At 33.3% G+C, this 12,546-nt stretch overlaps 1 protein-coding gene across 14 annotated transcripts in view; it reads left to right on the top strand.

The window, feature by feature from the left end:
• Window positions 1-12,546, top strand: part of EXOC6 (exocyst complex component 6) — a 95,697-nt gene that overhangs the window by 34,080 nt on the left and 49,071 nt on the right. For 9 of the 14 annotated variants that reach the window (XR_012836341.1, XM_075758232.1, XM_075758240.1 and 6 more), the window contains exons 9-16: window positions 2,292-2,375; window positions 2,469-2,515; window positions 2,653-2,773; window positions 4,682-4,753; window positions 5,421-5,518; window positions 6,669-6,774; window positions 10,020-10,129; window positions 11,169-11,280. Coding sequence is in view for 13 of the 14 variants with exons in the window: in XM_075758232.1 (XP_075614347.1) it covers window positions 2,292-2,375; window positions 2,469-2,515; window positions 2,653-2,773; window positions 4,682-4,753; window positions 5,421-5,518; window positions 6,669-6,774; window positions 10,020-10,129; window positions 11,169-11,280 (750 nt within the window). In the remaining variant the exon portion in view is untranslated. Of the gene's footprint in view, window positions 1-2,291; window positions 2,376-2,468; window positions 2,516-2,652; window positions 2,774-4,681; window positions 4,754-5,420; window positions 5,519-6,668; window positions 6,775-8,657; window positions 8,688-10,019; window positions 10,130-11,168; window positions 11,281-12,546 lie in introns of all 14 variants that reach the window. The other 5 variants (XM_075758239.1, XM_075758233.1, XM_075758243.1 and 2 more) reach the window with 1 other exon arrangement.

The raw sequence follows: 12,546 nt of genomic DNA on the forward strand, positions 1-12,546 counted from the left end.
TTAATGGAGACAAAAAACCACTTGGAGTGCTCTCTGATACCAAAGGCCCTTAGCCCCTTAAAAAAAAGGGTTGCTGATGCCTTCAGAATAGGGCTTCTGTCTTTCCTGCCAACATCATCTAATTAATAAGCCATGGTAGCATTATCAAGAGTTGTGCATTAACCACTTCTTGGAGTCCTCCTTGTTTACCTCCTGTTGTAAACCATCTCTTTTGGAGTTTAGAGAACTTCATGACAACAGGAAAGGAGGGGAGGTGATACCAGGTGGCTATTCATTACATTTGTATATCAAGGACTTAACTCACAGCAAATGTGACCTTCTTAGTGAATTCTCTCTCTGCTACAAAGTTGTAGAAAATATTCTGGTTTTACACAGGACAAAAGTTCTCTGCTCTGCTTCTTCATATTGAAGGAGAAAGCAGGATTTTACAAACCTCAGCATACCACATAGCTTGTGATTGCAACCTGATGATTGCAAGATACAAGCATAGACTGTATTTATTGACAAGTAACCTTTCTTTAGACTAGAAACTTCTGGGCAATATATATAAAGACCTTTTTTTTTTTTAGCCCATATATTATGTGACACGCTGTATATTTAAAATCTGCTGAAAACACCCTTGATCCCTTTGGCACATAGTGTTACCTTTTAACTAAATGCAATGTATAGCAATATAAAATAAATGTAACTGGTGTGAAACAACACTTGATATATGAGCAATATTCCTAGAATTTATAACCCAATGTGAACTGATTTATTATTTCTATTGATATAAACCCGTGAATTTTTGGAAGCTGTGCAAAACATATGCATTGCTTCAGTATATTTTATCTTGCCTTTGCTTATTCAGTGAGTGAATCATCAGGGCTGTTGCTGTATGCTGCTGATTGCTTTAGAATATCCATTTAAAATAGTTGCTGTGCCTGAATTGCTGATCTTGATTGCATAGGATAGCACAGTCTATAAATAATCATGAGATATTTTACATCTCCATTTTTGGTGTGCATTTGAGGAAAAACAGCTACTCTTTTTCACTTGAGAAGCTTGTGTCAGGACTGAGTAGAGATTTGGCATCGGAAGTAGAATTCAACAGTGGCTTTATACATCTGAAAACTGCATTGAATATTTGGGCTGCAGGTGAATGGTTAGTACGTCTGATAAGTATGTGTTAGTATGAATTATGCACACCGTGTAAAGTTCTGCTGCAACAGAAAGTGTTCTAGTAAATTTGCATCTTAGTTTCAAGTGGGGTTTTTTGTTTGTTTTTAAGCCAAATCTCTTTTTTACTTTTAGGTTTTGTTAGGTTAGCAGCATTTCTAAATATGATGAAATATTCCTTATGAACTTAAAATACTAAATTTAAACTTTCTTTGTTCTATCTTATAAAGAAGGTAGGTAAGTAATGCTGGCTTAGTAATATACAATCTCTGTAATAATTTGATTTGAAGATTTTTGGAAGGCCAAGTAATGGAATTCTAAATAGCACTGGCCTAACAATAGGTTCATGAAGTAAAAACAACCTTAAAAATGCTAAGCTGCTTTATTCTGCTTGCATGCAAATTACATTGTGTTCAGTAGGTAGATGAGTCAATGTAGCACCGATTTCAAATGGACAGATGGTTTCTACTGAATGGTCGTCTTAATGAGATGGGTAGGATGTCACTAGAATTCCTCACAATATAATCATTAGGCACAGAGAGTATTGTATTTTTGAGGACCATGATAGGAGAAAAATAAAAATCCACAGTCCTTATAGTTACCAATTGCAAAGAGAATAAGCAAATATTAAATAAATCTTATGTGGGGTTTTTTTTCCCTCGGGCAAAGCGAATGCAGGCAGTGTTCAGATGTATACTGTATCCACAAAAACATTTTTGTAACTTAACTTTACAATGCAGTTAGTCTCTTGCATAACCTAGAGAAACATTTTAGGAGACAATGAGTTTCAATTATAGAGTAATAGATACTATGCCTTGTCTATAAATATTAATATACTCTGAAAGCTGCAGTTTAAAAACATAAATATTGCTTTAAATGCATAATATTGTTTGACAAAATGTAAGCATATGAGCAAAATTTTTATTTACAGTACATTCTGTAGGCTACTTAGAAAAAGATCATTTTTGCATATTTCATACATGCAAAACTTTGTTGGTGTCAGCTGGAGGTCTTTGTGTGGAATAAAGGTGAAATATGTGCCTTAGTTTAAGAGAATTCTGCCTTTAATTTAAGAAATTCCTTTTTCATACTGCAACAATGTTCTTATTTTAACTACTTTTGTCTTGTTTTAGGGTGATGGAGAAATATTTGAAAATTACTACAGAAAACAAAGAAGGAAACAAGCAAGATTAGTTCTGCAGCCGCAGTCAAGCATGGTAACCAATACTTTTGGTTTTGCATTGGCTTGGGTTGTACCTGATACTTAGTGGTATTTCTATTCCTAAACTTGTTTTCTTTTTCACTGAAAGCATGAAACAGTAGAAGGCTATAGAAGATACTTCAGTCAAATTGTAGGGTAAGTTTTCTAAATGAAGATTTATTTCAGTTTTACTAGATTGAGTCTTAATTCACCCTCTGTTCTCCCATTGTCCAAAAACTTTCTTCTGCAAGATTCTGCAACAACTTAATAATTTAAGCATTATTTTGGTTTAGTTTCTTTGTAGTAGAAGACCACATTTTACATGTAACCCAAGGATTGGTAACTAGAACATACACCGATGAACTCTGGAACATGGCCCTTTCCAGGATCATTGCTGTTCTTAGAACACATTCAGTAAGTGAGAAGTCTTACCAGTATTGCAGTTTAAGTCCTCTTACTTCAGAGCTCTGTATAGTTAAAGCTGGGATAGTAACAAAGTGAATAATTACACCTCTCTCATGTTTTCTTTTCCTTGTGATTAAAAATTGCTCAGATTTGGGAGGGAGCCTGTCAAGCTTTTGTTTTTTCCAACAGTATCAGGCTGTGATCTGCAGCCATGGGCTATTTGCATAATCCTCCACTGATTTACAACTCACTGGGTCTTCCAAACCTTCTCTTAGTCCAGCAGTTTAGAATATGCAGAGTTAATCTGCTGTTATTATTGCAATCCTTCCTCATTAGTCTCAACTGACCTCTTCATTAGATCAGTTTGAATAGTTCAGCACTGAAAGCACCACCAGGAAATAGTTCCTAATTATCATTCCAAATGCTGTGTTTCCAAAATAAACTCCACCAGCAAAACCCTTGGAGCTATCTCTTCAATGCTACAGTAGTAATACATTTATGTTGAAGTAAAGGTATTAGAAAAATCTTCAGTACATTCAAAGGGTGTCTCATAAAGTTACATTTCTACCTTAGCTCCAATGATGCTGAATGGCTGCATGCTATTTCTTATTCCTCTGTGAAAACCAATAGAATATCATTGTTCACTCAGACTGACTGGTAGTAAATTGCTTCAGAGTTTACTATTGATATAACTTTTACTGTTGGAAAAAAAATAGAAGAGTTTTATCTCTCTCTTTTTAATGTTTGCTAAAAGCAGTTCCTCTATGCAATGTTACTTATATTACAAATTATCTTTAATTTGAGGAATATTTTACATTTCATACCTACTGCGGAAAAATGGGAAAAAAGTTCAGATTGCAACTGTAGTTTTATCATAGGACCTTTACTGATCAGTGATGCGTGAGATGTTCTCATACTTTTTAATTTTAGAGGATTGGGATAAATTGAGATATATTCAGCATTTTTTAAGCTAAATACTTTGCAAGTTAATTTGCTGCATATGGATTGATACACCTATGTAAGAATATGGTAATTGAAGGGGTAAAAGTAATGTAATCTCTAAAGAACTCTTCAATGTCTTATCATGTTGTTGATCACTATTTCTTCTCAAAATGGATAACCCCCATCAAAACCAATTCTATCACAATCTCTTTCTAACATCATCCCTAGTACACACTAATGTTTAGATAAGTGTCTGTTGTCTTATGAGGTACTATAAAACAAACCCTTACTTTATTAAAGTATGCTACAAGCAAACATTAAAGAAAGGTGAAACAAGCATATTGCTTTAAATTATTTTAATATAAATATTTTTTACTTTATTTAGCATTGCAAATAGTGAAGCTGAGGTGAAAGCCTTAGTTGTATGACTCCACACCTCTGAAAATCAAATTTCAGTCATTTAGTAGAGGAAATAATGTCTTGACTTTTTGCCATCAAATTTCTAATTTGAACTTTTTTAGGAGGTATTTTATAGTGTTTTCACCATACATCTGGGAAACTGTCTGAGGTGACACAGTTAGCACTAGTTAGACCCAGGCTTAGTGTTCAAAAGAACGTCCTGTGGAAACCTCTCTGATGTTGATTTAGCAAAGAAGTTTGATGTGTGCTTATGTTCCACTGAAATAAATGCAATTTGCCGATTTTGAATCTCAGTGCAGCATGCTGATGTTTATTGAATCTCATTTTAGTTTACTTTTTCTGAGCTTTTATACTACTGATGATTCATATAAAAAATTAACAAATACTTTTATGTAGCTGGACTAAGTGAAGACAAATAAGTCAGTTGTTTTTTTACTAAGGCAGTCAGGTAAAGGGATAAGGGTGGAGAGTTTAACCTCCTGTGCTAATATTCTTTGAAAACATATGTCCCATATTTTAAATCTTTTTAACAAAACCAAAATTTCTTGCTTTCAGTCATATTGCAGTGATCCCGACCTTGTTCTGGAACTGAAGAATCTCATTGTAGTATTTGCCGATACTTTGCAGGTATGTATTATATTAGTAATTTAACTGAAATTCCTAGAGTCAAATTTTTCCTTTAGGTGAGTAAGCGTGATGCTTTGGATTTCCCTGATGTCATATATATGCATCAAGAACAAAATTACACTATAATATTTTTTAAATATGTATTTCTTGCCTTGGTTCCTCTTTTTCAGTATTACCAACTTAAGGTATGCATTCTGGGCTATCCAGATACCATCCAGTTATTCATATCTATGCAAAATTAATGTTAGCTTTGTAATTTGTGAATGGTTCTGTCTTCTGTAAATGCTTTACTTCAGATCTTAAGCAAGAATAGCATTCTTGTTATCCTTAGCTCTCTAGCTGGAAGACCAAATGAACATCGTTGACAAGTATTCTTGCAGTGTTTACAGACTGATAAGAAAGATTAGTTGTATGTATAAATAGCAAGTTAAAATGTTATAGAGAAATAAGACAAATTTCAGCTTGAAAACTGAAAGCATAGCATTAAGTATTTGGTAAGATTTTCATATATAATCTTCTAATTGTAGTGGTGTGTTTAAAGTACTATAACTTGTTTTATAGAAAGGACAAGATTGAATACTAAGTCTTGTCTAAGAGTCCTGAAGTGTTATGATAGGAATTGAGTGTGTTCTTGAATTATCCACTCTGTTAATTGTTATACCTTTAGGGTTATGGTTTTCCTGTGAATCGACTATTTGATCTTTTATTTGAGATTAGAGACCAGTACAATGAAACACTTCTTAAAAAGTGGTCTGGATTGTTCAGGTTAGTATTTCAAAATAATTGTATTTAAGAAAAAAAACAATAGATACTATACAAAGGTGGTGTTTGGGTTTTTTAATAGAGTTGTTATTCTGGAAGAATTTATTAACTCAATATTGTATATGAGTTTCAGATTGGGTAGGACTAAGGCATTCATCACATGTAACTAATATTCAGGAGAAAAGCCATTGAGGACTGTTTCTGTAGTTAATGGAGAGAAGGAAGGTCTCCAAAGAGACACTATTCAACAAACATGCAGGAGAGAGACATCTGTTTTTCTTCATTAGGAACCTAATCACTCTAGGCTATTGTAATAGGGCGTTAGGTTCCTAATTTAGGTTGTCTGAATGTTTACAGTTAGCCGATATGTGTATCTCCCTGACAGACTACTGACATTGCCAGTACATCTTCATGTTTTTTTAATGCATGTTGGTTTCCACCTATTCTTTGGAATTATTTGATTGAGTAAATTACGAACCCAGGAACAGAGCAGCTTGGGACTGTACTCCAAAGCCTGTTTGCAGATAGAGTGTGATATATAAAAGTGTAGATGTTGTTTACCATAAAAAAGTTACATTGTATTTCAAAAAACCTTAAAATGAAAGTGACCAATTAAGTCTCGTGTCTAAAGTTCTCATGCTCTCTAGACTCCTAGTACAGTCAATGGACTAGTAGAGAAGTCCAGAGGGTACTTAAATAAAGCTGTGGCCGCGTGCTTAGTTGAAGTTCTCTGAATCATCTCCATTGACTACACGTAGCTATGGTACCAAAGTGAGACACTGAATATCTGCTTCAGTGTAGGCAAAATGTAGGCTACCATAATTAACAAGTATCATCATGGTTTACCCTGTAATAGACTAGTTTATCTAAAGTTCCTTTGCTGTATTATGCTATGTCATACATATTAAAATGCTTTCAGCTATTTTTTCTCTGTGATTTGACAGAGTATAAAGAGTTAACATATACAAGGTACTTTCATCTAAAAATAATGTGGATGTCTGAAATTATAATGATTGCAGCTCATAACTTTTTAAACCTGCACACCTAAGTATGATAGTAAAATTTATATTAATTTACATGTTTTAACAGTGTAAAATACTGTAAATAAATTACATGTGCTCAATTTTGTTCACTTTACTAACTAATTCACCAGGGATATTTTTGAAGCAGACAACTACAGCCCTATTCCTGTAGCAAATGAGGAGGAATACAAAATAATTATAAGCAAATTTCCTTTTCAAGATCCAGAACTTGATAAGGTAAGGAAAAGTTTTATGTTATTAAAGTTTGCCAAAATCCAATTAAGGACACTTGGGACAGTAATGATTTTTATAATTAAAAAGTAATTAAAATTTGAAAAGCTAGGTAGATTAAGAGGCTAAATCACCTTCTTTGTGTGTAATTATCCAGTCATAAATAAATATGAAAATTAAGGCTTTAGTCATTTGCTCTGATGTTTGAGTGAATAATGAAACCCATTGTTTTGTAAACAAATTAATAATACATGTTAATTGATACAGTCTTTATGTAATTATAATACAGTCTGTCTTTAATTAATGTAAATTTTGTTGCAACTCATTGAGTTTAGTAACTCACAGTGTATATGCTGTAGTATTGCAAAAATACGTGTAAAACAGGGATCTGTTAGAGATAGCAACTTTGGTATTTAATTCTTAAAATTAAATATTTGTGTTTGAGCGTGTGCAGCAAAATAAACATGAGGGGACTGTAAATAATTCTGCCATACTAGCATTCCAGTAGGATAATCTTTCATAGCCTCAGCCATTCTTTGACTACAAACTTCATTTACAGAAAGCTGATTAATGTGTTCTGCTATTCAAATATGGGTTTGGTAATACCAATGAAGAAATAACAGGCTCATGATGGAGTCTGTAGAGGGGAGCTAAATCTAAGCAGCACATGACAGTGGGAGTAACTGTTGTAGAGGGGAGCTGGTTTATACACAATCCGTCACTACAGATATCTGCAAAAGTAAAAAGATACTCTAATTCTATGATTCAGCAGGGATTTACCAGGGAAATGTAACAGCTGCATGTCATTAATACAGTATTGCAGTGAAGATGAAAAGCTAAAGGTGGGTTTTTTTGCTGTATTTTGAAGACAACTCTAGAGTGTTTGCTGGATGCTTTCCTCCATCAAATTCGTTATAATTCTAAAAAAAGATAAACAGAATGGAAATCCCTTACAGTGTTGGAAGTATACAGTACCTTGGATACTATTTAGTATGACATATTTTGCTAATAAATTGCAGAGATTTTTAACTTGCACTAAATAATTTTATCTGCTAGCCTCTCTCACTCTCTGATGTATCAGCATGTGTGTGTGGATGTTGGGCTGGTGAGCATGAGAGTAAAGCTGGGAATCAGGTTGGATTCTGTTACCAACTCTGTCACTGACCAGCTGCGTGACGCTGATAAGTCACTTCACATCTCTCTGTTAATTCATCTGTAAAGCGGGGATAACATTTTTTTTATATATCTCTGAAAGGAGCCTTGAAACCTTTCTGTAAAGCAGAAGGATGTCATTAGAAATAAGGCAGTCTGAGGGGTTTTTTCTTCTGTCCTGGCAATTTTTGAAGCAGTTTAGTTGAACCAAATTTAACAAAGGGGCAGAAGTCTCAAAGATAATGGAGTTCCTAAAAGTTTTGTCAACTAGGCAGTGGGATAGAGGAGGAACAATCATTAAATATCCTTGTTGAAAGAAAGACTGCAGTGATCCCTTATGTGTTATTAGATAGCAGGAATCTATGTGGAAGGGAAACTTTATAAAAGCTCCAACATCACTTCTATTGGTTGGTGTTTATAAGCTCATCCACTTTACCTTTCTGTTGTTGCCGCAGGCTGTAAGGCACTGGGAAGTCCTATTGGGTCAGTTAATTTAATCTACATTTCAATGTTTAAATAAAAATAATAAAAAATAGATGTGTAAGTTCAGGCTAGTAGTTGAAGGAGCCTGTGTAGCTGACAGAGAGGAATAGACACCCCAGAGGGCTAATTCCATTTGATGCATCTCTGATGCCTTTTACGGATTAAGGGGAGTTTCACCTTTGAAAATGTCTGTTTCTCTCCACTTAGTATAAAATGAGACGAACATGAGTGTGTGTCTCATTTTTTAACTGTAGGTTAGGATGAATCACCCTCACAGTTTACAGGTAAGTTTATCACAGGAGTTGCTTAGATTGAATGTACCAAACTATTATGGTTTGAGTATATCATCTAATTTTACTCCCTTTCTGTACTGAGAAGTGAAACAAGTGACTTGTATCTCTGGGTTGTTTTATTTTATTGCTCCCTACTCTAATAATCAGACAGAAAGTGTTGTGTCCTCCTGTATTGGCCAGGCACTGTGGAGGATAAAGAATTACTTCTCTTAGATTGTTGAATATATGAAAGTTGCAACTTAAGCCCTGCTGATAGAATATTGCAATGATCCGAAATAGTTGTATGTAATAGTATTTGTTTTATCTGTAAAAATTAATTGCTTAAATCAGATGAGCACATATTTAAAGTAAATTTTATTGTTTAAAAAATGTTTGCTGTTGAATGACACAAAAGCCTTGCACTTGCACCACATAATTGTCACACCACCTAATCTTAAATAAAGAGGTATGATTAGGAAAACATCAAGGTAATCTGTTTTGTCTTGCATTTTTTTAATACACAGATGTTGATCTGGTGTTGATTAATGCTTTTTTTTTTTAGAGAAATTGAATTCTCCAGGGATGATACCAATTGTTAGTTACTTTTCTCATTCATTAGTCATAGAGTAAACAGAAAATTAATTGTTTTGCAGATTTCAAAAATTATGTATTCAATGTCTATTTGGTATGTGTAGATTTAATTGAATGTATTTCTTTTTGTCTTCCCAAATAAAATATCAGCTGTAAAATTGAAGAAGCACAACTTTGTTCTTTCAGACTACTAGTATTTACCACATGTTAATCCAAATTGTTGAAATGAATTCAAACTGCTTTGGTTTGGTGAGCCATTGAGCGAAAGTAAATATATGATAGTAAATATACATGCCTAAACATAGTCAAGATTCTGTGAAAATCCCAGATATATTGAACATCTCACGCCTTTTTTGTTTTGGTTTTTTTCACTGCAAAAAAAAAAAGTTTGCATTTTTGAACCTCTCATCCCACTTCCATCTATCATGTTCATTCAGATTAAAAGTGGTTTGAGACCTGTTTTTTAATGTGTGTTTGTAAATTGCTTTCTACAGAGGGATCTTAAATTACATAAAGTCTTCAAACTTTATTGTAAGTTAAATAAGTGATAAAGTTCTATTTTGCTTATAAGCTATTTACACAGAGGTAGAAGTCAGCCCAACACGTATCACTGTATTTGATAAAAAACAGAAAAGCTTAAGACAGATTAAAATATTGACAGTGTTAAGTGGCTTTCTAATTGTTGCATTTAATACCAGGCTTTCTTTAGATTCAGTTTCAAGTGTAAGATTGTATTATCTTTTATTTTTACAGCAATCCTTTCCAAAGAAGCTTCCAATGTCTCAGTCAGTGCCTCAGATTTATATCCAGGTGAAGGAATTTATTTATGCAAGCCTTAAGTTTTCAGAGTCACTTCACCGCAGGTAAGCTTAAATGAGGAATGTGACCATAAGGTAACCGATAACTTCCAGGTGACCTAAAAATATATATTACATTGAAAATACATTTTCTTGTCTACTTGCTAGCTGTGCTTGTTTCATAATTTACTTATAAACTTCTTTATATGTAAGTAATATACAGTTCCCAATGCTATAGCATATACTTCATATGTGTATATATATATTGTATATGATATGTGTATGTCTTTATGGGTGAAGGTAGCTTGGCATGGTAAGCAGTCTAAACCACTGCAGGATTGGATTTTTTTTAACAGTATTGATTGGTTTGAATAATCTAGAGATTTTATTTATTTAACAAAGCATGTAAGATTTGAGAAATATACTTTGGTAATGACCATTTCAGAAATAATTGCGTAGCATCCCTGATTACTTTGAATGTTTTTTCCCTTCTCAGTGCTTTGAGTTTCCCTAGCAATGATTTGTTGTGCAACAAAATGTGCTGACTGCATGTTCATTCCCTCTTCCATCCCACCTTTTTCTGTTGGAAAACATCACAATTATCCTATTTCTCTTCCTCTTGTGGCATTCAAAAGCTTAGTTTTATTTACATAAAATAACATTCATAGATCTGAAATCTGGAAGGTATTCATGGCTGGTCACCCACTTCTGCACTGTTAAAGGTGTAAATGATTTGCTTTTACGCATTCTTAATTGATACTGTTTATAATTTACACGTACTAATGAGTGCGTGCTGACCTCCTCGGTAACTCATTAAACCCCACAAATTACTCTTTCCAAACTGCTGTGTCAATAAACATGTCCAAAATCTGAAAATAACAGGTTTTGCTGCAATGTTGAAATTCAGTTAATGGATAATTTGGTAAGTGAAAGATGCGTTCTGTGTGTTAGAACACAGAATACTTGAAGCAACCAGAAATTAAATGCACATAGGGAATTCTTAACGTGAAAAGTTCCCTTTGCAGGGGAAAAAAAAAAAAATTAAGTATTACTGTCAAAGTATTGGCATGTACAGCATAGTTATAAAAATAAATATTTTTTTCAGCTCAACAGAAATAGATGATATGCTCAGAAAATCTACAAATTTGCTGCTTACAAGAACTCTAAGTTGTTGTTTACAGAACCTAATTAAAAAGCCTCATATAGGTTTAACAGAGGTAAGTTTTAAAACACATACTCCAAACTGTTTTTAAGACAATTAGTGCTAAAACTATTCTTGTAAATGTAGATACACTGTGTAAGAAAATTTAGATTCTGTGTAAGAAAAACAAGTAGTGTTTGCTTTAAGATTTGAAAATTTAAAGACGTGAAAGATGTATTAAAAAGCATCAATATCTGTTACATAAATAATACAATACAGTGTTTGGTCTAGTTGGAAGTGTATTTACACAGGGATGCCTTTTGAGAGAGAGATGACAATGAAAGAATTTTGTCTTCTGTATGATAAACCGAGATTTGCAGGAAATAAGCCAAAGACTCTTACTTCTTTGGCTGCATACAGAGCATGGTTCATGTGTTCTGCTCCTGTCTAGCAATTAGTAGTGCATTGTTGAATTTCTTTTTCTTTCTATTAAAAAAAAAAAAAGAGGGGAACAGCAAATCTCTCACATGAACTGTGTAAAGTTTCAGAGTAAACCTACCAGATCAAGAAATCTAAAATCTCAAGTGCACTCTAACACATGAAACTTTTTCTATAGTAATTGCAATTAAAATATTTTAGTTGGTTTGTGCATGTTTTTCTTTGTCAGGGCTCTTGGTTTAATTTGTTTATTGGACAGAGTAAGACAGGGTGAGACACTGAATCAGGCTGAACATTCACTGCAGGTACATGTTAAAAAGAGAAAACTTATTTTTCTAAGCATTACATTAGTTTTCACTAAAACAGTATGCAGTGAGAACTAAGATATAATATACTGATATTTCAGTTACTATGCATTACATATGTTGTCTAATTTGTGAATGCAAATGCAGATCCTGCTTATAAAAACATTATGTAATGTACAAGCAGATTATTACCATTGTCAGGGAGGGGAGGAGTTGACAACCTTATTTTGGAAATTCACTAACTTCAGAATGCACCATTCTGCAGACAATAGTGTGATATTATTTGTATTTTTTTTTATAGCAGTATTTTTTTTTAATTCTTTTTATGGTTCAAATTAGTCATTTGCTTTTGGCAATATATTTTCCTTTATTTTGCCTTTTTTAATTCTAAAATATCAATTGTATTTATTTCACTAATTTGGTTCTTCAGTCTTCATTTTTAAAATGGCATCATTTGTATGTAAACTGTAGTTTTACTCCTTAGTGGTATTTGAAAGCAAACTTGAAAATTAACAGGTAATAGGTGGTAACCTGAAATACTGTAATTCATTTCCAGTAGCATTGTTGCTGAAAGAAGTAACCATTTACAAAATCAAATG

The sequence above is a fragment of the Balearica regulorum genome, chromosome 7, assembly GCF_011004875.1.
Source record: "Balearica regulorum gibbericeps isolate bBalReg1 chromosome 7, bBalReg1.pri, whole genome shotgun sequence".
NCBI classification, from domain to species: Eukaryota; Metazoa; Chordata; class Aves; order Gruiformes; family Gruidae; genus Balearica; species Balearica regulorum.